Genomic DNA, 22,872 nt, shown 5'->3' on the forward strand with positions numbered 1-22,872 from the left:
GTCTCCCTGAGGATCAGAAAAGGTGGTGGGTGGAGGTGGGGCTGAGGGAACCCCATGTCAGGAATAACACAGCCCCCTGCATGCTTTATGCCACCTGATTGCCTTTACAAGGGGACCCAGCCTTTTATTTCAGAACTGAAGGCAAATATGTCTGTGGTGGCCAGACTGGAACTCAGGGACATCCTTTCCCCAGCATCTAAAGACAGCTGGAGACTGGGCAGGGATCACCAACCAAAGCAGGAGAACAGAGGACTTCCCTGATGGTCCAGTGGTTTAGATCCCACACTTCCACTGCAGGAGTCACAGGTTCCCAGGTTGGAAAATGAAGATCCCATATGCTGCACGGTGCAGCCCCAAAATAAATAAGTTGTATTTGGGGACTTCCAGGGCAGTTCAGTGGTTAAGAGTATGCGCTTCCAATGCAAGGGGCACAGGTTTGATCCCTGGTCTGGGGACTAGACTAAGATCTCACAATGCTGTATAGTGTGGTCAAAAAAATGAAAAACACGGCAGGAGAATAGTCTCGGTGGGATAACGACATGGGCTAGTGCCTCTGCGTCCTTCACCAGGACCTGGATTCGAGTCCTGGTTCTGCCACTTACTGTGTGATCTTGGGTCAGTGACGTAACCTCTCTGGGCTTCTTGTCATCAGTACAGTGGGAACCACACCTCCTCCAGGTTGTGAAAATTAAATGGAAAAACATCTATAAGCACTTTCCTGGAGCCAGGCGTATTGTGGTGGCCCCTGGCTGTGCTGGTGGTACTCTTGTTATTCACACTTCGCCTTTGCCCAACACTTGCCAGTTCACAGAGCTCTTTTGTAGATAACCATTCCTTGTGAGCCTGCTCCCGTAGGAGCTAGGGAGCTGTTGCTCACCCCACTTGATAGATGAGGAACCGGAAGTCCAGAGAGCTCCCCAAAATGGGCTAGTAGGTGGCAGAAGTGCCACTGCCTGAATCCTGGCCACATGTCCCTTTCCTGTCCCGCGCTGCCCACTCTGGGTACCAGCGATGGTACAGCTCCCTGTGCGTCTTTCTGGGGAGAACTTGCAGGAAGCACAAAGTGTTGAGAGTCTGAAGGAGAGGAGGACACGGACCGGCGCTTGCTGAGTGTCTGCTCCGTGCCGGGCTGTAAACCAGGCTCTTTATATCCACTGCCTTCTTAATCCTCACGGTTACCCTGGGACCTAGAAACTGCGGTCCCGTTTCCTGGACGACGAAACTGAGGGAAGCTAAGCTTGCCAGGGACACCCTGCCGGTCCAGGGGCTTCAGCCAAGGGGACCAGTTCACACTGAGAAGGGACTGTGGAGAAAGGCAGACGGGCCCTCTGCCTCCCCAGGCGGGCCCGGGGCTGGCTCTTGGGGAGGGCACCCCTGGATCCTGATCTGCTGCTTCTGGGAGGATCGTGGGTCTTATCGGGAAGACCTTGGGTCTCGGCCGAGACTCAGCCCATCCCCACACCCTGTCCCGCCCCCACAGCGGTGGCCTCTAGTCTTGACTCTGGCCTTCCATCCCTGCTGTCCCTGAGAGCGGGGAGCTGCACTGAGCTGGCGTGCAACAGCCAGGACCTTGTGTACAAGCGCCTGACCCCAGGTCAGGGCCCGGTGGGATCGGGAGCCCCAACAGGCTAGCCAATCACGTGTGGCCTTGGACGAGTGACCCGCCTTTTCTACCCGCCTTCTCTCCTCTCTTCTATAGATCGTTTCACTATCTGTAAAGGGTGGATGATGATGTTGCCTGACGCTCAAGGTTACTGTGGGTATCATCTCGCATGTGATGGGTTAGCGTGCTTGGCCCAGAGCCTGGCACCCAGTAGGCGCTCAGCAGAACTGCCCTCCTCCTGGTGGGGATGGGTGAGTTCCAGGTCAGCCCCTCCCTACAGGCTGTGTGACTACAGAAGGCTGCCCCGCCTGCTCCAGCCCTTCACCTATGAAGTGGGAACCAACTCAGAGTACTGGCCGGGGTGTCCTAAGGATTCATGGGCTGGTCACAGAGAGAGTAATTATTGCTTGTTTTATTTCTTTTATTTCTTGGACTTGCCTGGTGGCTCAGACGGTGAAGCGTCTGCCTACAATGCGGGAGACCTGGGTTCGATCCCTGGGTCAGGAAGATCCCCTGGAGAAGGAAATGGCAACCCACTCCAGTACTCTTGCCTGGAAAATCCTGTGGACAGAGGAGCCTGGCGGGCTACAGTCCATGGGGTCGCAAAGAGTCAGACACGACTGAGTGACTTCACTTTTCACTTATTTCTTAAGAAAAAAAAGTAATCGGAGTACAGTTGCTTTACAGTGTTGTGGTAGTTTCTGCTGCACAGTGAGGTGAGTCACTACACGTGCTCATGTATCCCCCTCCCACTCAGGTCACCACCGAGCGCTACGGCAGCGTTGCCTGTGCAATACGGTAGGCTCTCCTTAGTTATCTACTTTATATGTAGTATCAGTAATGTCTCTGTGTCAGTTCCAATCTCCCAGTTCATCCCATGCCTCCGCTTTCCCCACTGGCATCCGTCAGTTTGTTCTCTACATCTGTGACTCTCTATCTACTTTGTAAATGAGATTGTTTATACCAGCTTTTTCAGATTCTACACGGTTTTTCAGATTAATACACGGTGTTTGTTTTTCTCTTATAGAAGCCCTGATAGAGCCTCTTATCAGAAGGAGGTCTGAAAGTGTTAGTCATTTAGGCTTGTCCGACTCTTTGCAATCCCATAGCCAGACTCCTCTGTCCGTGGAATTCTCCAGGCAAGAATACTGGAGTGGGTAACCATTCCCTTCTCCAGGGGATCTTCCTGACTCAGGGATCGAACCCGGGCCTCCTGCATTGCAGGCAGATTCTTCATCATCTGAGCTGCCAGGAAGCCCCAAGGAGGTGTGGGTGTGTCCATGACTATGCTGGGTTCTTTACTTGTATTATTTTCTTTAAGCTATGGCGTATATGCCCATGTTACAGATGTGATTCACAAATACAAAGGAAACAGGTCTCCTAGGAAACGGTGGAGCTGGGGCCTCAGACCCATCTTTCTCTACTGATTCTGCTGTGCACAGAGGTCATGGAGCAGCCCAGAAGTATGGTCTGCCCTGCCATCTCTTTTCCCTGACAGCTGCTTGATTTTGTTCTCCGGGCCAGGGGAGACCTGGCTGGGGCCCAATGAACAAGTAGCCGGGATCCCCTCACGTCATTATAACCGAGAACTTCCCCACGAGGTATATCCTGGCATCCCCTCCCCCTAGGCTCACTGTTGAAAAATCAGTCTAGAAACGGCCCCTCCCCTGTGGACCTTGATACCTGGGACTCTTGATACCGGGAAATTCCCGAAGGGGCAGGAAGCAGGTGAGCAGGTGAGTGAAATATGCAGGCGCGTGGTCCAGTGCATTCTTGGGCTCCAGGTCAGGCTGGTTTCAGCTCCCCCAAGACAATGGGGTCAGCCAGCAGGTCTCGGGAGGGGTTGGATACACAGGGGGCCTGGCTGGGCAGGCTGGCCTGGGTCGGGGCGGCTTCTCTGGGAGAGAATTCAGAGGCCAGTGAGGATTGTTATCAGCTGGTCGGGCAGGACAGCCGTTACCATCAGCTTGCCCCGTGACCTTGGGCGAGCCACTTCTTTCTGTGAACAGTGGGTTTGCTCTGGCCCCCTCTGAGGAAATCCAGGGACATCTTTAGCAGGTGGGTTGAGCTGGACCAAGTGCCACGTGGCATATCTTGGCAGTCTGCTGGCTAGAGGGGGGCGACCTCAGCCGCATGAGACCCAGGTGCCTCAGCCGGAAGACCCTCTGCCATCCATACACGCTGCCGGAGGGGGCTGCCCTCGTAGGCTTTGGGGAGACCGGAGGGTGTCCTCACTTCATCAGGGGAAAGATACGTTTGGACGCGTCACCCCTGAGGCCGGGCCCTCACCTTAGGCATTCTACCTTGTGCTTTTAGCACAGGCTATTCTGCCATCTGGATACCTTCCCCACCCCCTCCCAGTCCCGCAAGACTCTGTCAAACCTGCTTCTCCCGTTATGCCTTCTGTGGTTACCGAAGGGCCTCTCCAGGCTTGAGCTACAATTAAATTTTATGTACTTGTCAAGTTTACTGTATTTTATATTCTAAGATGAGTCATGCAAAAAAAATAATTGATGCCTACTTGTAACAATAAACTGTGGAAAATTCTGAAATAGATGGGAATACCAGACCACCTGACCTGCCTCTTGAGAAACCTATATGCAGGTCAGGAAGTAACAGTTAGAACCGGACATGGAACAACAGACTGGTTCTAAATAGGAAAAGGAGTACGTCAAGGCTGTATATTGTCACCCTGCTTATTTAACTTCTATGCAGAGTACATCATGAGAAACGCTGGGCTGGAAGAAGCACAAGCTGGAATCAAGATTGCCAGGAGGAATATCAATAACCTCAGATATGCAGATGACACCACCCTTATGGCAGAAAGTGAAGAGGAACTAAAAAGCCTCTTGAAGAAAGTGAAAGAGGAGAGTGAAAAAGTTGGCTTAAAGCTCAACATTCAGAAAACGAAGATCATGGCATCTGGTCCCACCACTTCATGGGAAATAGATGGGGAAACAGTGGAAACAGTGTCAGACTTTATTTTTTGGGGCTCCAAAATCCCTGCAGATGGTGATTGCAGCCATGAAATTAAAAGACACTTACTCCTTAGAAGGAAAGTTATGACCAACCTAGATAGCGTATTCAAAAGCAGAGACATTAGTTTGCCAACAAAGGTCTGTCTAGTCAAGGCTATGGTTTTTCCAGTGGTCATGTATGGATGTGAGAGTTGGACTGTGAAGAATTCTGAGTGCTGAAGAATTGATGCTTTTGAACTGTGGTGTTGGAGAAGACTCTTGAGAGTCCCTTGGACTGCAAGGAGATCCAACCAGTCCATTCTGAAGGAGATCAGCCCTGGGTGATCGTTGGAAGGACTGATGCTGAAGCTGAAACTCCAGTCCTTTGGCCACCTCATGCGAAGAGTTGACTCATTGGAAAAGACTCTGATGCTGGGAGGGATTGGGGGCAGGAGGAGAAGGGGACGACAGAGGATGAGATGGCTGGATGGCATCACTGACTCGATGGACGTGAGTCTGAGTGAACTCCGAGAGTTGGTGATGGACAGGGAGGCCTGGCGTGCTGCAATTCACGGGGTCGCAAAGAGTCGGACACGACTGAGCGACTGAACTGAACTGAACTGTAACAATTCAAGTAACGCAGATTCCCTAAAGCCCAAGTTAATGGTTTATCTTTCTTCTACTCCTGACCAGATACAGATGGAATCATCCCAATGGCATCAGATCTGTCTGTCAGGGACTTGGCGGTTAATCGTGTTACCCTGTGACGTCTCTTCTGTTGTCATTTTGTTTTATCTTTCCAGTATTTACTGTCGAGCGTAGCTTCATCTTCTGTGCACACTGAAAACTCTGTGGACAAGATCTGCATGTGGAATGCCTTCTATCCAGTGTCATTCCCGCAGCAGCGGGCCCTTCTTTTTCTTTCATGCTTGGTGCGGGGCGGGGGTGGTTAGATGGATTTGCTTTTTTCGTCAGTCATTTCTTTATTTTCGGCGGCGTTGGGTGTGGTTGCCGTGCTGCGCTGTCTCTGGTTGTGGTGAGCAGGGGCTCCGCTCCCTGCCGTGTGTGGGCTTCTCCTTGCGGCGGCTTCTCTTGTTGCAGAGCTTGGGCTCTATCCGCTCAAACTCAGTAGTTGTGGTGCGTGGGCTTAGTTGCTCTGTGTGTGCATGTGTGCTAAGTCACTTCCGTTGTATCTGACTCATTGCAACCCTGTAGACTGTAGCCCGCCAGGCTCCTCTGTCCGTGGGGTTTCTCCAGGCAAGAATACTGGAATGGGTGGCCATACCCTCCTCCAGGGGATCTTCCTGACCCAGGGATCGAACCCAGTCTTTTATGTCTCCCACATTGGCAGGCAGGTTCTTTACCAGTAGCGACACCAGGGAAGCCCTATTTGCTCTGTGGCATGTGGGATCTTCCCACCCAAGGCTGACCCTGTGTCCCCTGCGTTGGCAGGCAGATTCTTCACCGCTGGATCACCGGTGAAGTCCCTAGATGGATTGAGTGATGAGTTGATCCAAGGATGGGAGTGGGTGTCCAGGGCTTCTTAGGGGCAGCTGGATTGCTTCAGATCTCCCTCTGGTGTTCCAGGCCAACCTGTAGGAGGGGAAAGAGATGACGAGAGAGCATAGGCCTCTGCTCTGGCCTCAGCCACTCGCTGGTGTGAGCTTGGACCGGTGACCCAGCCTGTTGCCTATAAGTTGGCACCCATGTCTGCGGCCGCCCAGTGTCTGTTTCCTCCCCCGGAGCTGTGGGAAAGGGTGTTCCAATAAAAACTTCCAGGGGAAGAAGTAGGCCGATTAAATGGGCTGCTCTCTTTCCTCTCCCGGACTTTGGGGAAGTGACGGAGGAAGTTTCTGGAATTCGGGGTCCCTGGAAGGAAGTACCCAGGCAGTTGGGAGTCCTGTTGTCTGGCCCTGGGCTGCCAAATTGTCTCCAGACCACTAGGGTCCTGGAAGTGCCACCGTTTTCAAAATATGGCCCCCTTCTGGGTCCTGGGGCCTTCCCTGGTGGCTCAGTGGTTTAAAAAAAAAAAAAAAAATCCGCCTGCCAGTGCAGGAGACTCAAGAGACGTGAGTTCAATCCCTGGGTTGGGAAGATCCCTGAAGGAGGAGATGGCAACCCACTTCAGTGTTCTTGCTTGGGAAATCCCAGGGACAGAGGAGCCTGGCGGGCTACAGTCTATGGGGTGGCAAGAGTCGGATATGACTCAGTGACTGAGCGCGCATGCACACTGGGTCCTAGACACTGCCCAGCCCCTTCCTCCTAGGCCGCTCTCCACTTCTGGTATGTAAACATGGTCTGGGGTGTCTTACAGGAAACCAAGCTTTTCCTCAGGAGAAAATCAACTGTGCCTGATTTCACTCGGAAACCGAGACTGCTCCCTCGGGCCTGAGTGAGGGACGCCTTTGTCTGCGCAGCCCCAGACACACGTTCCCTCGCTCTCTCAGCAGTTCCGTGCTGTCCACAGCAGCTTCTCTAGGTGCCCTGGGTGGTGGAGGGAATTTAGCAGTCTTTCTTTGTGGAACTTACATTCCCTCAGGGGAGACAGACAGTCAGCAAATTAATGCATTAATAAATGACGTGGTTGTAAAGACTTCAGCTCAGTTCAGTTCAGTCGCTCGCTCAGTCGTGTCTGACTCTTTGCGACCTCATGGACTGCAGCACGCCAGGCCTCCCTGTCTATCACCAGCTCCTGGAGTTTACTTAAACTCATGTCCATCAGGTAGGTGATGCCATCCAACTGTCTCATCCTCCGTCATCCCCTTTTCCTCCCACCTTCAATCTTTCCCAGCATCAGGGACTTTTCCAATGAGTCAGATCTTCCCATCAGGTGGCCAAAGTATTGGAGTTTCAGCTTCAGCATCATTCCTTCCAATGAATATTCAGGACTGATCTCCTTTAGGATGGACTGGTTGGATCTCCTTGCAGTCCAAGGGACTCTCAAGAGTCTTCTCCAACAACACAGTTCAAAAGCATCAATTCTTTGGTGCTCAGCTTTCTTAACAGTCCAACTCTCACATCCATACATGACCACTGGAAAAACCATAGCCTTGACTAGACGGACCTTTGTTGGCAAAGTAATGTCTCTGCTTTTGAATATGTTATCTAGGTTGGTCATAACTTTCCTTCCAAGGAGCAAGCATCTTTTAATTTCATGGCTGCAATCACCATCTGCAGTGATTTTGGAGCCCCCAAAAATAAAGTCTCTCACTGTTTCCATTGTTTCCCCATCTATTTGCCATGAAGTGATGAGACCAGATGCCATGATCTTAGTTTTCTGAATGTTGAGTTTCAAGCCAACTTTTTCACTCTCCCCTTTCACTTTCATCAAGAGGGTCTTTAGTTCTTCACTTTCTGCCATAAGTGTTGTATCATCTGCATATCTGAGATTATTGATATTTCTCCTGGCAATCTTGACTCCAGCTTGTACTTCATCCAGCCTAGCGTTTCTCACAATGTACTCTGCATATAAGTTAAATAAGCAGGGTGACAAAATACAGCCTTGACGTACGTACTCCTTTCCGATTTGGCCTTGAAAAAGAATCAAGTAGGAGGCAAGACCAGGGAAGGGAGAGGTCACTGTAGCCATGGTGATCAGGAAGGATGGGCCTGTGGAGGAGGGGCCCCTTGAGCAGAAGCTTGAATTAAGAGAAAGAACAGCCCACAAGGATGTGAGGGGAAGAGCGCAGCCGGCAGGAGGCACAGTGAGCACGGTGGCCCTGGGGTAGGGGTGTGGGATCCAGAGGGAGGGGACAGAAGACAGGCTTGAGCTGGAGGCGGCGAGGCAGCGAGGCCCAGGTCATTCAGGGCAGTGTTTCCCAACCTTTTTTAATGACCGCCCCCTCCTGAAAATTTTAACCCCACAGATATGCTGTTGCTTGTTTCTGTACTGTTACTGTGGTTTACTCACTCACTGAGTTGTGTCTGACTCTTTTGTGACCCCGTGGTCTATAACCTGCCAGGCGTCTCTGTCCATGGAATTTCCAGGCAAGAGTACTGGAGAGGATTGCCATTTCCTTCTCCTGGAGATCTTCCCAGCCCAGGGATCGAACCCGCATCTCCTGCACTGGCAAGTGGATTCTTTACCACTGAGCCACCAGGGAAGCCCTGTGTGTATTCGTAAAATAAGCTGTTTCTAGGGACTTTACTGGTGGTCCAGTGGTTAAGACTTTGCCTTCTAGTGCCGGTGGGGTGGGGGGCGGGAGGTGGTGTGTGGCTTCAATCCCTGGTTGGGGAGCGAAGATCCCACATGCCTCACGGCCAGAAAAATCACAAACATAAAACAGAAGGAATATTGTAAAAATTCAACCAAGGGAAAAAAAATAGTCCACGTTTTTTAAAAACTTTAAAAAAAAGGCTGTGCTTCCAGTGCAGAGGGCACAGGTTTGATCCCTGGTCAGGGAACGAAGATTCCGCATGCTGCTTGGCACAGCAAAGGGAAAAAAAAAAAAAAAGATGTTTCTGCTATTCAAGAATTAATGTTCTCCCCCCTTTAGGAGCAGTATTACCCCCACGGAGAATGCATGCTGTAGAACCCTCTAGGCAATGTTAAGGAATGTGTATACTTCTATGCCTCTTTGCACTAAAAGTATTCAAGACAGCAGCTCTGTCAACTGCCCCCAAGGTTCCACATGGATGTCTGATAGATCTCAAATGTAAAATATCTGAAATCCGAAGTGCTTGTTCCATTCCCCGAACCTGCCTTCCACTGCCCACTTCTGTAGCTCAGCGCCCCCGGCTCCGCCAGGGGGACCTGGCAGCATCTCGACTCCTGCTTCCTCCCGTGCTCCCGCCACGGGCTTCTCGGTCCTTCTCTCTGCCACCCTGACCCCCCACATCGCTCCATCGCTCTGCTGGTCTGTTGCAGCGAGCTCCCAGCTGGCCGTCTCACCCTGGCTCCTGTCCCGCAAGGAGTCTGCGGGGTCGCAGGTACCCTTGAGTGAGGAGGAAGGAGAGGAGGTGAATGATCCCAAGGGACACAGGAGCCAGGCGGGGTGGGGTGGGGGGCGGTGGAGGAGCTTGGCCTGCTCCCGGGGCTCCGGCCCCAGCCCGCGTGGGCAGGTGCTGGGGACGGAGCGTGCTCAGTCCCCGGGGGCCTCATCCTCTGTCCCTCCCTGCCCTCCCCCCGCCTCCTTTCCTCCCCTTGCCAGTCTCTCCTGGGCCCGGGCCTCAGCACCCTCTTGGCCCCCAGATACAGCATCTTCCTCATCAGACATAGACTCTGGGCTCTGTTCTTTCTGTGCCCATTGCTGCGGGCTGCTGTGTGCCCGCCCAGTGCTGGGGGAGCAGGGGGAACTTGGCCGTGGACTGGTGGGCAAGGCCGCCAAGCACCACGTCCGCAGTCACTCCACATCTTCATGCTTCCTTCCCAGAGCTCCAGCGGGGCGTTCCCGGGCCTCCCCCGCCATCCTGTGTAAAGCCCCTGGACTTGCTCCTTGTAGCGTCACTCCACGCGTAATCAGAGGTCTTGTGTGGACCACGCTGTTGTCCATCTGGCCCGTCAAGCTGCGGGCCTCACGCCAGCAGACGTGTGTGTCCCGAGTTGCCCAGCGCCTCCTCCTCACCCAGCCCGCAGCCCCCAAACCATTGGAACTTAGTAAACGTTTGCGGGGACTTGAGCCGAGGTTGACCAGCGGGGTGTGGAGCCAGGAGGAAGGAAGTTTGAAGCTGAGAGGGAAGTCGAGGCATTCCACCTCCTCCCAGCCATCATTCGGGGTTGTATCTGCCAGGTCTGCCTGGAACTCGCTGTAACGAGCACAGCCAGGCTGTTCCTTGGGACTCTTTATTTGGGCCTCTTATCTCGGTGGCCTTGAGGCCATGAAGGAGAGAGATACTCGGCCCTTCCGTGGGCCAGAGCACGCAGAACATGCCTCCCCTGACACTGGTCTGGCATTTCAAGGTCATGGCCAGAGCCAGCTGAGCACAGTGGGATGCTGGCTGCTTCTGGGGTCTGGTGAGCAGCGATGGTTCTTCAACAGCCTAGCTGCTGGGGGATGTTGCCACAGAAATGAGGCCCCTGGGAGGCGGTGGGAGCCCCCACTTTGCATTCCCCGATGTTTTGCTTGGAGAGTCTGGGGAGCTGGGCAGCTCTCGCCCTATTTGGCCCCCCCTCCCCGCCCCCAGAAGGCTCTTCTCACGCTCCAGGAGGGCCCAGGGACGCTCAGGTGTCTCCAGGGCTCAGCAGTGTCCCCTGTGAGCTCCGGGGCTGTGTGTACCCTCCGCAGCCCCACAGCACACCCCAGGACCTCCGTCTCCATACCACCCTTGAAACTCCCGTCCCGTTCAGGGCCGTCTCCTTGACTGCAGCCAGACGGGGCTGACGTTCTCTGCCAGTGGTCCCCGTGACGCTGTTTATGGTAAGAATTGGAGGGCAGGGGCGTGCTCGGGAGAAGGGCTGGGAAAGCTGATTAGACTGCTCAGGAAATGACTCCCGCCCTTGTGAAACAGGCTCCGCCAAACATTTCTTTTCTCCCAGGCCCTTTTACGCTTCCTTGCTTTGCCTCATCCTGTCCAACTGCCCGCCCACCCAACCAGACCCAATACCCTTTCCCTTTATTTCTGCCTGGTGAGTAACTTTTTGTCTTTCAGAACTAGCTCAAATAGTAGAACATCCTCTGGAGACCCTCCCCCGTAGGCCCTCCCCACTCCACCAAAGGGTGTGACCTTTCTGTAGGTGGCAGAACCATTTGCGTTAGTGAACGCACACCCCGTCTTGAGGTCGCATCTTTGCATGCCTGAGTCACCATTAGACCGTGAGCTCCCCAGAGGCAAGAGCAGGTCTCACTCATGTCCGTAAAACCTTATGCCCGATCTGGTACCTGTAGGTGCTCAGCGTTGAGGCCCTTCGTGAACGAGTCTCTGAGGAGAAGCCTTATAGTCAAGGTGGCCTCTGAGAGGCCTTGGAAGCTGAGTGCGGTGTGAGAGTGTCTGATGCAGAAGGCTAGAGGGAGCTTTTTCTTTATGCGTTTCCTTGGTTAGTATTTGTGTTTATTTGTATTTGTATTCATTCCTTCAAAAGGAAGCTCCATGGGGACGAGGACATTGTCTTTTGTGTCCCCAAAGCTGGCACAGAGCCTGGCATAGAGTTAGCAACTAGTACCTGCTTTGTGAACGAATGGATAAAGTTCTGCCAGAAGAGTCTTCATGGAGGAAGTGGGGTATAGGGAGTCTCTCCAGGAAGCAGAGGGAGGGGTTTCAGGATCCAGGAGGAGCAGTGAGGAGGAGTGCTCTGGGGGAGCCGGATGAACAGACACAGACCGCCCCGTCACCTCCAGTGGGTGCGGACAGGCTTGGGCACATGCAGGAGCCTGGTCCTCAGCAGGTGGCATTGGGACCAGGGCCCCAGGGGCAAGGAGAGGGGCCAGGGGCTCCCAGGGGTCCCCAGGTGAGGCACTGAGGTGCTGCTCGTGGGGGAGGGAAGGGGCATGGCAAAGGGCCTCTGTGTCAACTCAAGGTCAGACGAAGCTGCCCGGCCCCTCTGAGGAAGGGTGCCGAAAGCCAATCTGTAATGAGCGAGGCCTTTCAAGCTCTGCCCAAGTCCAGTCTTGATCACAAGAGAGGTTCTCAGGAATCTGGGAAGAAAACCCCAAGACAGGCATCTGTCTCGCACATCAGGCGGGGGTGTGCGGGCCGCTTGCTGGCCGGCAGGGAAGCCGACTGTCGTCTGCCGTCCTGGGACAGCTCTGAGAAGGTGTCTAGCGGAGATGGAGAAGCACGGGCTCCTCTCTGCGTGCGGCTTGCGGAACTGAGCAACCCTCCAGCGTGCCCGCGCGGAGGTTGTGTCTCTGATCTGGCCCGGCTCCTTGCCTGCACTGACGGGCCCTGCGCCAGCCCTTTGCACAACTGAGGCCGCCCGACCTCCCCGGGGCCACCCAGCGTGGGGACGGGCGTGTGCCGTCAACCGCTGTCCTTTGTCATTCCAGAAAACTCCACGGCCAGCGTGAGCGAGGCAGAGAGGAAGGCCCAGGTGTACTACCGAGCCTGCATGAATGAAACCAGGATTGAGGAGCTCAAGGCCAAACCCCTGATGGAGCTCATTGAGAAGGTGGACCCCTGCCCCCGTCTCCCCCTGCCATGCCCCCTGCCCGAACCGCTGGCTTCCACCGCCAGGGTCCAGCCACCTTATACCTCACCCAGCTGGATCGTGGAGTCTGCTTACGTGTGTCAGGCTGCCTGAGTGTGTGTGCACGTGTGTGCGTGCATCTGTACATCAGTGGGGATGTCTGTCGTGTGTGTGTGTGTGTGTGTGTGTGTGTGTGTGTCTGGGCATCTGCGAGTGGGACAAGGGCTGCGTTTACAGGGAAAATGTTTCTCTTTCTGGCTGCTTCCATTCCCTCAGAGGGGATGTTTGTGTGTGTGGAGGGGTGTGTCCCGCAAGGACCAGCAGAAACTCTGGGGTCAGAAGCAGAGCCCTCCCGGTGAGGAGGACCACACTGACCCGGGCCCCCCGTCCCCCTGAGCTGAATGCCCTCCCGGGCACCGTCCAGTCAGCCTTGGAGGGACCCTGAAGGGAGCCACCCAAGGCTGGCCATGCTGCCCAGAGCACACAGAAGGGTGGGCATGGGTGTTCCCCGGGGCCTGCTGTTCCCCTGAGGCCCTGCTCCCAGGTGGGCTGCTGGGGGGCCCTGAGGCAGGGTGGGGCACCGTGGGCACCACGGACTGGACCGTCCTCCCCTATGGCACAGACGGAGAGCATTAGAAAGTCCCAACTCGGAGAGAGACTCTGTTAGACCTTAGCTCATCAACCTGGTAAAGAATATGGACCCATTTTTTTATGGGTGCAATTGAATTTCTGCATTAATAGGAATTACATTCACACGATTGATTATTCAAAAAATGAACAGATTCAGGAAAAGTCAGCCACCTTGGAAGCAGGAGCCATATTCTCATGGCTCACTGATCAGAAACCCCCAGTAAAGACAGACCAGACCTCTCATTTGCTCCTGAGGCCCAGAGAGGTCAGAGGACGGCAGAGGGTCACGCAGCATGTCCACCGCGGAAGCAGAACCCGCGTCTGGCCTTCACCCAGCTCATCCCCTCCCTGTCCCCTCTCCCTCCCCACAGCTCGGCGGCTGGAACATCACGGGGCCCTGGGACAAGGACAACTTCCAGGACACCCTGCAGGTGGTCACATCCCACTACCACACCTCCCCCTTCTTCTCCGTCTACGTCAGTGCCGACTCCAAGAATTCCAACAGCAACGTGATCCAAGTGAGTGGCCTGGAGGTCTAGGGCAAGGACGGGCATGACCTCCAGGCCTGTTTTGCATTTAGCAAGTGGCTGGGTGAGGTGGGATGCAGACCTGCCCGGGGCACAGGCTTCTGGTTTCTGAGCTTGGTGTCTCTGGAGGCTCCCCACTGTGAGATTTAGGGCAGGAAAGTTGTTAAAGGGCAGGCTTGCCCTCCTTAGGTAGGTGGGGTACCTGCAGTGCAGGTGAATTTGGGGGTTTCTGATTCGTCCCTGTGAGCCCCAGGGGTGATGTCAAGTCTTGGACACAGCTGGAGCCACCTCCTGGTCACCCCACCTCTTATCTCCAGCCTTCATGGCTCTGCTTAGAATAGCTTTGAGTCCACCTGTTCCCACCAGAGCCTGCCCCAGACCGTCAGCACACCCAGGGGAGCAGCAGCCCTGGTCTGCCCACTCTCAGATGCAAAAGTGAGAAACCCAAGGTTCTCCTGGGTTTCTCCCCACCCCTACCACTCACTCACTGTGTGACCATGGGGGAGTGCCTCAGCCTGTCTGAGCTGCAGTTTCCTTATCAGTCAAATGAACTATAATAACACCTACTCCAGGGATGTCAGAGCGTGGCCAAAGGCTTTGTTAGGAGCCATCAGGGATTGACCCTGCCTCCCTGCCCAGCACCCAGCAAGCCCTTCACGGGTACTGTCTCCTGGTATTCTCATCCCAGCTCTGAGGACTCGATGGTTCCCCATCTTCCAGCTGGAGAAGCTGAGGATCAGAAAGGTTGGATAGCTTGTCTAAGGTGACATAGCTCTGAGTGATTCTGGACCGCTCACTGTCTTGGGAAGTGGTTAATTAAACAGAGAGAGTCTGCAGATTCTTGGAGTTTAAAGAGGAGGATGGCTTCGTCTGGCCCATGAGAAGGACCCTGAACCCCTGCAGCTGACCACATGCATCTGTCCCCTCGCTGGAGGGCCCATCCCAGGGGTGGCCCTCGCTCCCAGCTTGTGCTTCTGTGTGCTCCCGTCCCGTTGTTGCTATGTGCCTGCTGTCCCTGGGGCTGATGGAGGCTGCATGGGTATGCGTGCACGGGTGTGCGTGTACAGGTGTGCATGCATGGGTATGCGTGCACAGGTGTGTATGTACAGGTGTGTGTGCATGGGTATGAGTGCACAGGTGTGTGTGTGTAGGTGTGTGCGCATGGGTATATGTGCACTGGTGTGCGTGTGCAGGTGTGTGTGCATGGGTATGCGTGCACAGATGTACATGTGTAGATGTGTGCACGTGGGTATGCACGCACGGGTATGCGTGTGCAGGTGTGCGTGCACTGGTGTGCATGTACAGGTGTGTGTGCATGGGTATGTGTGCACAGGTGTGTGTGTGCAGCTGTGTGTGCATGGGTGTGCATGTGCAGGTGTGTGTGCATGGGTGTGCGTGCATGATAGCAGACTTCCTTCTCACCCCTACTTTTCTCTCCAGGTGGACCAGTCTGGCCTGGGCTTACCCTCAAGAGATTATTACCTGAACAAAACCGAGAATGAGAAGGTGAGTGTGCCTCTTCCAAGAGAGTGGCTCCTACCCTTCCCACCTCTCTCTGTGGTTCATCCCCCCTCGGTGACCCCTCAGTATCCACACCTCTGCAGGTCTTTGAAGCTAGAGAAGCATACAGGGGTCCCTTACCTAGCAGTCCCTGGCAGGGGGAGGGGCATCATTTGTCCCCATTTTAGAGTGAAGCTCTTCCACGTATCACCCTGTGGGCACAGTGGACGGGGACAGGGGTCATCTGTCCCCGTTGCAGAGAGAGGCAGATCTAACGGCCACTGCCTCTGGCCTTCCTGGTAACCCTGCAGGTCCTGAACGTCTCTAAACATCATTCCTCTCAGCTGTCATATGCGTATTATTTTTCCCTGGCCTGTTTTGGAAGAGGAAATAAGGCTTAGAGATGCTGAGTGACCTGCTCAAGGTCACACAGCTGGCCGTCAGTGGTGAGGCTGAGATTCTCATCTAGATCCGCTGACTCCAAACCGCCTACTTTACCCTCCCTCCCCCCAGCTGCCTCCCGTGATGTCCCAGGGAGACGTGGCCTGAGGTTCGTCGTCTGTCCATTCACGAGCCCACCCACTTGTGTTGAGCGAGTGCTTACTAAGTGCCCAATGCTGGGGAGACAGTGGCCCACGAGGCCTGCCTGCTTCTCGCCTCGTGGGGCTTCGAGTCTAGGAGAGGAGGCAGATGTTAAATAACTCGCCACCAGATTCGAGGCATAGTGAGCAACTGTGCTAAGGGAAGGGCAAGCTGAGAAGGTAACCTGAGGCTCTAATTCAAATCTGGGGACCTGGCTGAACGGGGTGTTCGGAAGTAGTGTGTTCCAAGATGAGAACTGAGCGGTGGCCCCTCTGGTGGCTTTCGTGTGACGGGCGTCCCAGAGGGAGTGTGGGCCGGGACAGCAGAGACCAACCCACGTGGGGCCCTGGGTGGGCCTTATCCTGGGGGCCATGGAGAGCCAGTGATGGGGTATGCTGCCAAAACCATTCATGAAGCTGGTTTCCTGGGTAGAACCCCCAGCTCCCTGGCTGCCTGCCCAGGGCTGCCCTGACTGCCCACCCCTGGCCCGGTTTGTCCCGTGGGCAGCGGGTAGCAGCTGCTGATGGAAGTGGGGGGCTGGGTCCCGCAGGTGCTGACGGGATACCTGAACTACATGGTCCAGCTGGGGAAGCTGCTGGGAGGAGGGGCCGAGGACACCATCCGGCCCCAGATGCAGCAGATCCTGGACTTTGAGACGGCGCTGGCCAACATCACCATCCCCCAGGAGAAGCGCCGGGACGAGGAACTCATCTACCACAAAGTGACGGCGGCTGAGTTGCAGGTAGCCGAGCTGGCTGACATGGAGGCTGGGGCGGCCACGGAATTCAGGATGCAGGGCGCTGGGCTGGGGGCGTGGAACCTCCTTCACCAGAACAGCCCCACGAAGCACAGGGGTGGTTGTTATCACCAATTCACAGATGGCACTGAGGCTCAGACAGGTCGAGTTGCCAGCGGCAGGTCACATAGCTGGTGACGCCAAAGCCGGTCTCTTGCTGTACACCATGCTGCTTCTCTGAAGCTGTAGTTAGCTGGGGAGACTCTATGCTTATGACAACATCGAATCATACTGATTGGGCGTGTCCGTTCTCTCAAGCTACTCGAGCCTGGTGCGTAGCAGATAAACACAGCAAATAAATCTGATGTCACCTCCCTGTTACCAAGCTGGGAAGTTAGGTGATGTGCTCAAGGCCTCCAGGCTTCTAAGTGGCAGGGGAGCTGGGACCTGGACTCAGGCTTGGCTCACTGGACCTCTGCTCTTGAGCATGACCGCTGCGGCCTCCTGGAGCTGTAGCAGGGTTGAGGTCAGCACTGTACGGCTCTCTACTGGGTGTAACCCATCTGAGAAGCCACTGTCTCCTCTGTAGATCAGTTCAGTTCAGTTCAGTCGCTCAGTCGTGTCCGACTCTTTGCGACGCCATGCACTGCAGCACGCCAGGCCTCCCTGTCCATCACCAACTCCTAGAGTTTACTCAGACTCATGTCTGTTGAGTCGGTGATGCCATCCAACCATCTAATCCTCTGTCATCCCCTTCTCCTCCTGCCTTCAATCTTTCCCAGCATCAGGGTCTTTTCCAGTGAGTCAGTTTTTTGCATCAGGTGGCCAAAGTATTGGAGTTTCAGCTTCAGCATCAGTCCTTCCAATGAATATTCAGGACTGATTTCCTTTAGGAAGGACTAGTTGGATCTCCTTGCAGTCCAAGGGACTCTCAAGAGTCTTCTCCAATACCACAGTTCAAAAACATCAATTCTTTGGCACTCAGCTTTCTTTTTAGTCCAACTCTCACATCCATACATGACTACTGGAAAAACCATAGCCTTGACTAGACGGACCTTTGTTGGCAAAGTAATGTCTCTGCTTTTGAATATGCTGTCTAGGTTGGTTATAACTTTTCTTCCAAGGAGCAAGCGTCTTTTAATTTCATGACTGTAGTCACCATCTGCAGTGATTTTGGAGCCCCAAAAAATAAAGTCTGTCACTGTTTCCACTGTTTCCTAATCTATTTGCCATGAAGTGATGGGACCAGATGCCATGATCTTAGTTTTCTGAATGTTGAGCTTTAAGCCAACTTTTTCACTGTCCTCTTTCACTTTCATCAAGAGGCTCTTTAGTTCTTCGCTTTCTGCCATAAGGGTGGTGTCATCTGCATATCAGAGGTTATTGATACTTCTCCTGGCAATCTTGATTCCTCTGTAGATCAGCCTCTACCAAAGTCTGCCCCCCTGGTGGCTGCTTGGGACTTGCAGGTGATGAACTGGCCTCTGTTCCTTCTCTTTTCTTTTTATATTTATTTGTTTTCATTTACTTATTTGGCTGCAAGGAGTCTTAGTTGCGGCATGTGGTCACTTTGGTTGTGGCTTGCAAACTCTTCGTGGCAGCAAATGGGATCTGGTTTCCTGACCAGGGATGGAACCTAGGCCTCCTGCCTTGAGAACATGGAGTCTTCACCACTGGACCACCAGGGAAGTCCCCGGTTCCTTCTTTCTGGCTCATAGCGTGTAGGCCTTCCCCCAGGCGCCGGGCTCACAGAGGAGTCAGCAGAAAGGCCTCGATCAATCTTCCTGTTTCCTGCCATCACTTAGCTCCCCCCCTGGGAAGGGTGTCCAGGCCACCTCTGCCCACCAAGTCCTGCCCATCCATTCAAGTTCAGCTCATTTTCTCTCCTTTTCGGAAGAACACCTGGACCCCTGCCCCATTTTCTGTCTCCATCTCTGCCTCCAACAAGTGTCCATAGGCCGATGCTGGGGCCATGCTTCTGGGTGAGCTGGGGACACCAGCGAGGAAACAAGCTCAATCTCATTGCCTCGAGCTTTGTGCAGAAGAGGCAGAGCCCTGGAGCCAGGGCAGGGCAGAGTCAGGGAGGGTGAGTCTGACACTGGGTGGGGGCTGAGCGGGAGCCAGGCTGACGGGGTGTCCCAGGTGGGGACACAGCCCACACAAGCCTGGCGATGAGGGCCAGAGAGCCCAGCCTCCTTCTGGGTGCCAGCTGCCCTTTAGGTCCCCAGAGAAGCTGGCATTGTGGGGAGTGGCGCTGAGTGGGTTGTTATGGAGATCAGAGGCCTGTGCTGGGCACCATCTGGCACTGTGTTTTCCTCTCCAGGGCCAGGAAGTCAAGGGAGATGCTGTTTGCTGATACAATTTGATTTGGTTTGCTCCAGCTGCCCGGTTCTCAGCCCAGAGGGGCTCCGGTGGTCCCTGTCCCCCCTACAGTGGCCACGAAGCCCAAGAGTGGCTGAGAAAGCAGTCGCCCTGGGTGCATCTGCCCCAGAGTGGCTTGCAGGCTCCACCCCCAGATGCCCTTTCACCATTTCAACACGCTTTTGAAGGAAAAGCTTTTCCTCCCTCCCAGCTGCAGAACTCCCTGATGGGGAGGATTTTAGCAGAGGCAGCAGCCTGGAGTGGTGTGAGCAGAAGACTGCTCGAGCCCAGCCCCACCAGCAGCCTTGGGCAAGTCACATAACCCCCTCCTCCTTGAGCCTTGGTTTCCTTCTCATAAAGTGGGCTTTGCTCGCTCATTCACACCTGCTGTGTTCCAGAACTCAGAGACAGATGAGGGGCAGATGCTACCCTCATAAGTGGCAGTGGTTCTTACTCACCCTATTTTTTAAGATTCACTATTTATATTTTTGACCGCACTGGATCTCCATCGTGGAGCCCTTTCCTAGCTGCAGCTCGCGGGACTGCTCTGCTGTGGTGCATGGGCTTCTCACTGTGGTGCTTCTCTTGTTACAGCTCGCAGGCTCTAGAGCACAGGCTTAATGGTTGTGGCACACGGGCTTAGCTGCCCCGTGGCATGTGAGATCTTCCCAGATCAGGCAGGGAACCCGTGTCCCCCGCACTGGCAGGCAGATTCTCAACTGCTTGACCACCAGGAAAGCCCGGTTCTTACCTTTAAGTCACAGAATTTTTTGAGGCCAGGTTGAAAGGTATGGAGTGTCTCCAAGGGGATGGGTGCATATCACAAAATGACGTCTAGTGTTTAAAGAAGTGCTGGACGCCTGAAGCCTGGTATCCTGGCTGAGAATCCGCCTGCCCTGCCCATGGGGTTGCATGATGATGAGATGAGGCAAAGGCTGAGATCTCAAACTTTGCAAACTGGCCTGCAATTTGAACATGCAACAGCCATCGTTCTTAGTACTGTTCCTGTGTCATCAGTGATGATAGCCATGTCTCCAGCCCTAAACCAATTTGGCTCATTTCACCCTTGGACAGGAGAGAATGTCTTTTTGTTCCTTGGTATCTGGAAATGTAGTCTTCTTCCTACACTTCAGGTGACTCAGGAAGAGGTACCCCAGCCTTTCACAGTGTGGTTCTAAGAAGACATGTCCATGCCCAGCAGCAGTCTGAATTGAGGACCATGAATCAAACCTCCTTCTGCTGCTTCTCTAAGGGGCCTGAAGACCTTCCTATTCCTTCCTAGGACCTTCCACATCAAAAATTGACTGGGAATGAGCCCCATCCTCTGCTCTAAATTCTCTAGCTGAGGTGGAATCTGGGAGCATACATTCTCTCCCGTTGCAAGCCTCCTTGAGCTGGGGGCTTGGTGACGAGCAGGACTTTTCTTCAGCAGCAAGTGTGGAAAATAGAGCTCATCTGTGTACCTCAAAGGCTTAGAGTCACAAGTGGAAGGTCCTGATTGGTTAAAACAGCTGGTCCATGGACACGGACCCAAGCACACGAGTTTTAAGTTAGGTGTTCGCTAAAGCAATAAAGAGTGAAAATTTTGGTAAACAGCACACACCTTATTTCAGAGTTGTGGGAATTTACCTGCACAGAACACCTGCTGTCCCTAAAGGAACAGGCTTGTGTTAAGCACATAGGGATTTATCATCACCTGTATCTCTACCCTGATCGGAGTCCCAGTCACCAGCAGTTGTATGAAGCTCTCGTTAATTGTATAAACAGCAACGTTTTGTCAACTTGGCTATTCTTCCAGGGGTCTTTGCCAGCAAGTCACGCAGTCTCCTGGCACTGTTGAGCTCTGTTTGACCAGCTCACCTGGACACCATCATGTTTTGCAGCCACAGAAATTTGATGGGGAAGCCCAGAAGTTACTTGTTTAAGGGGCTCCTGCCAGGGAAAGAGGGTGGAATGGACAAGCTGGGAGGAAAAGAAGCTTGGTTTATTGAATAAGCCATCCCATGAGGCACTTGGCAGGGATTGTTGTCTTCATTGAAAGAAAGGCTGCAGAGTGACTTGAGGTCCCAGAGCTGGTTCATGGTGGAGACTGCAATCCAGGTCTCGCTCAGGACACAGCTGTGCCCAGCTCATCTTGCTCCCAGGCAGGCAGGGATGTGCTGGGTACACACAGCTCTCCCCAGCTTCGTGGGCGGTTTGTGATAGGTTATGTGGGAATACAGATCACCCCCCATCACTGAGAGCCAGTTGTTATATATATATTTTAATATTTATTTATTTATTTGGCTATGCTGGGTCTTAGTTGTGGCATGTGGGACCTACTTCCCTGACCAGGGATTGAACCCAGGCCCCCTGCCTTGGGAGCATGGAGTCTTTGCCACTAGCCCACCAGAAAAGAATCCCCGAGAGCCATTTGTTAAATATTTCCCAGATCACCACCGCCCACAGGACGGGCCCCCTTCTGTCCTTTGAGGTCCTTGCTCCCCAGCAGCTGAGCTGCCCTTTAAAACCAGAGAGACTGTCAAGTGGGAGGTTTCCATGGCTGCCTGTGTCCCTGGAGGCATTATAAGTGTTTACCAGCTGGTTATGGGTTCATCAGTGTAACAGGTTGAGTTCACTTTCTTAATTGATCTTCCCGTATGAAGGCCATTTACAACGCAACTTTCACTTCCTTAATTTGTCTTTGCACTTTGCCCATTTTCAAGGCAACAAAGAACAGAATTTGGAATCAGTCCCAGGACCACTCCTGGGAGACTTTGAGCAATGAGTGCAATAGCTAATCAATGATTATAATAACTAACATTGATTGAGTGCTTGCTCAGTGCCAGATACCATTGATATTAGAGGCATTTGTACTGTGACACAGGATATGTAGTCCTGAAAAACCTTTCTGTAAAATTACAGGACTAAAAATAGCAGAACATATGGGGAAAATAGGACCAGAGCAGACCATTCGAAAGTTGTGTAACTAGAGGACATTATGCCAAGTGAAATAAGCCAGTCACACAAGGACAAATGCTGCATGGTTCCACATATGAGCTACAGAGTAGTCAGATTCACAGACAGAAGGTAGACTGTGGTTGTCTAGGGCTGAGGGTGGGGGAGGCATTGTTTAATAGAGTCCGTTTCAGTTTTGCAAGATGGAATCTGAGGATGGCTGGTGAATGTACTTAATGCCATAGATAAGATGGTAAATTTCACGTTATGTGCATTTTACCATAATTATTTAAAATGTAGCATGACTTTGTAATCAAAGCACTCCCAAGAGGGTAATTGGAACTTGGAGAGAGAGCTCGGCATGGCCGGAGGCTGCCTAGGGGGTGGAATGGCGCTCCCGGCTGTGGACACTGAGACCCTGCAGACAGACAGACGGGAGCTGTGTGCAAGTGGGCTGCCGTTCCGCGGGCCCAGGGCGAGTGCAGCCCTCTGGGAGCTGAGTCATGCAAAGCAGGCGTGTGCCTCTGTGGGGACAGAGCCCTGTGGGTGCTGCTTTTAAATTTTCTTAAATTAGAGCCGACCGGCTTCCCGTGTGTGTCGCAGCTGAGCTGAGGGCTCTCCCTTTCTTGCTGAGGTTAACATCCTGCACTTGCTTTTCCAGCTTCCATGCCTGAGAAAAACTGCCCTGTGGACCAAAGCACTCTACACGCTCTACAGCCATCATTCTTGTAACGCCAATCGTGTAGAGGACCGATCATATAGAAGCTGATGAATGTTACAGAAGCATTTGTTGAGTAAAACAGATGAGTTTAAGTTGTTTAATCCCCATAGTAACCCTATGGGATGGTTTCCTGAGGCACAGAAAGTGAGGTGTTAGTTGCTCAGTCGTGTCTGACTCTGCAACCCCATAGACTATAGGCCACCACAAGCTCCTCTGTCCATGGGATTCTCCAGGCAAGAATACTGGAGTGAGTTGC

General features: G+C 53.5%; 1 protein-coding gene and 1 long non-coding RNA gene across 5 annotated transcripts in view; one reads left to right on the top strand and one right to left on the bottom strand.

The window, feature by feature from the left end:
* Positions 1–22,872, top strand: part of ECE1 (endothelin converting enzyme 1) — a 124,927-nt gene that overhangs the window by 78,027 nt on the left and 24,028 nt on the right. For all 4 annotated transcript variants that reach the window (XM_027521341.1, XM_027521349.1, XM_027521323.1 and 1 more), the window contains 4 exons: positions 12,483–12,604; positions 13,624–13,770; positions 15,220–15,285; positions 16,412–16,603. In XM_027521341.1, the coding sequence (XP_027377142.1) occupies positions 12,483–12,604; positions 13,624–13,770; positions 15,220–15,285; positions 16,412–16,603 (527 nt within the window). The remainder of the gene's footprint in view (positions 1–12,482; positions 12,605–13,623; positions 13,771–15,219; positions 15,286–16,411; positions 16,604–22,872) is intronic.
* LOC113879688 lies at positions 5,543–12,470 on the bottom strand. Its single transcript, XR_003507426.1, has 2 exons — positions 11,379–12,470; positions 5,543–6,153 (listed from the first exon to the last, which is right to left on the bottom strand). It is a non-coding gene; the product is annotated as an uncharacterized LOC113879688 (long non-coding RNA).

The sequence above is a fragment of the Bos indicus x Bos taurus genome, chromosome 2 (genome assembly GCF_003369695.1).
Source record: "Bos indicus x Bos taurus breed Angus x Brahman F1 hybrid chromosome 2, Bos_hybrid_MaternalHap_v2.0, whole genome shotgun sequence".
Lineage (NCBI taxonomy): Eukaryota > Metazoa > Chordata > Mammalia > Artiodactyla > Bovidae > Bos > Bos indicus x Bos taurus.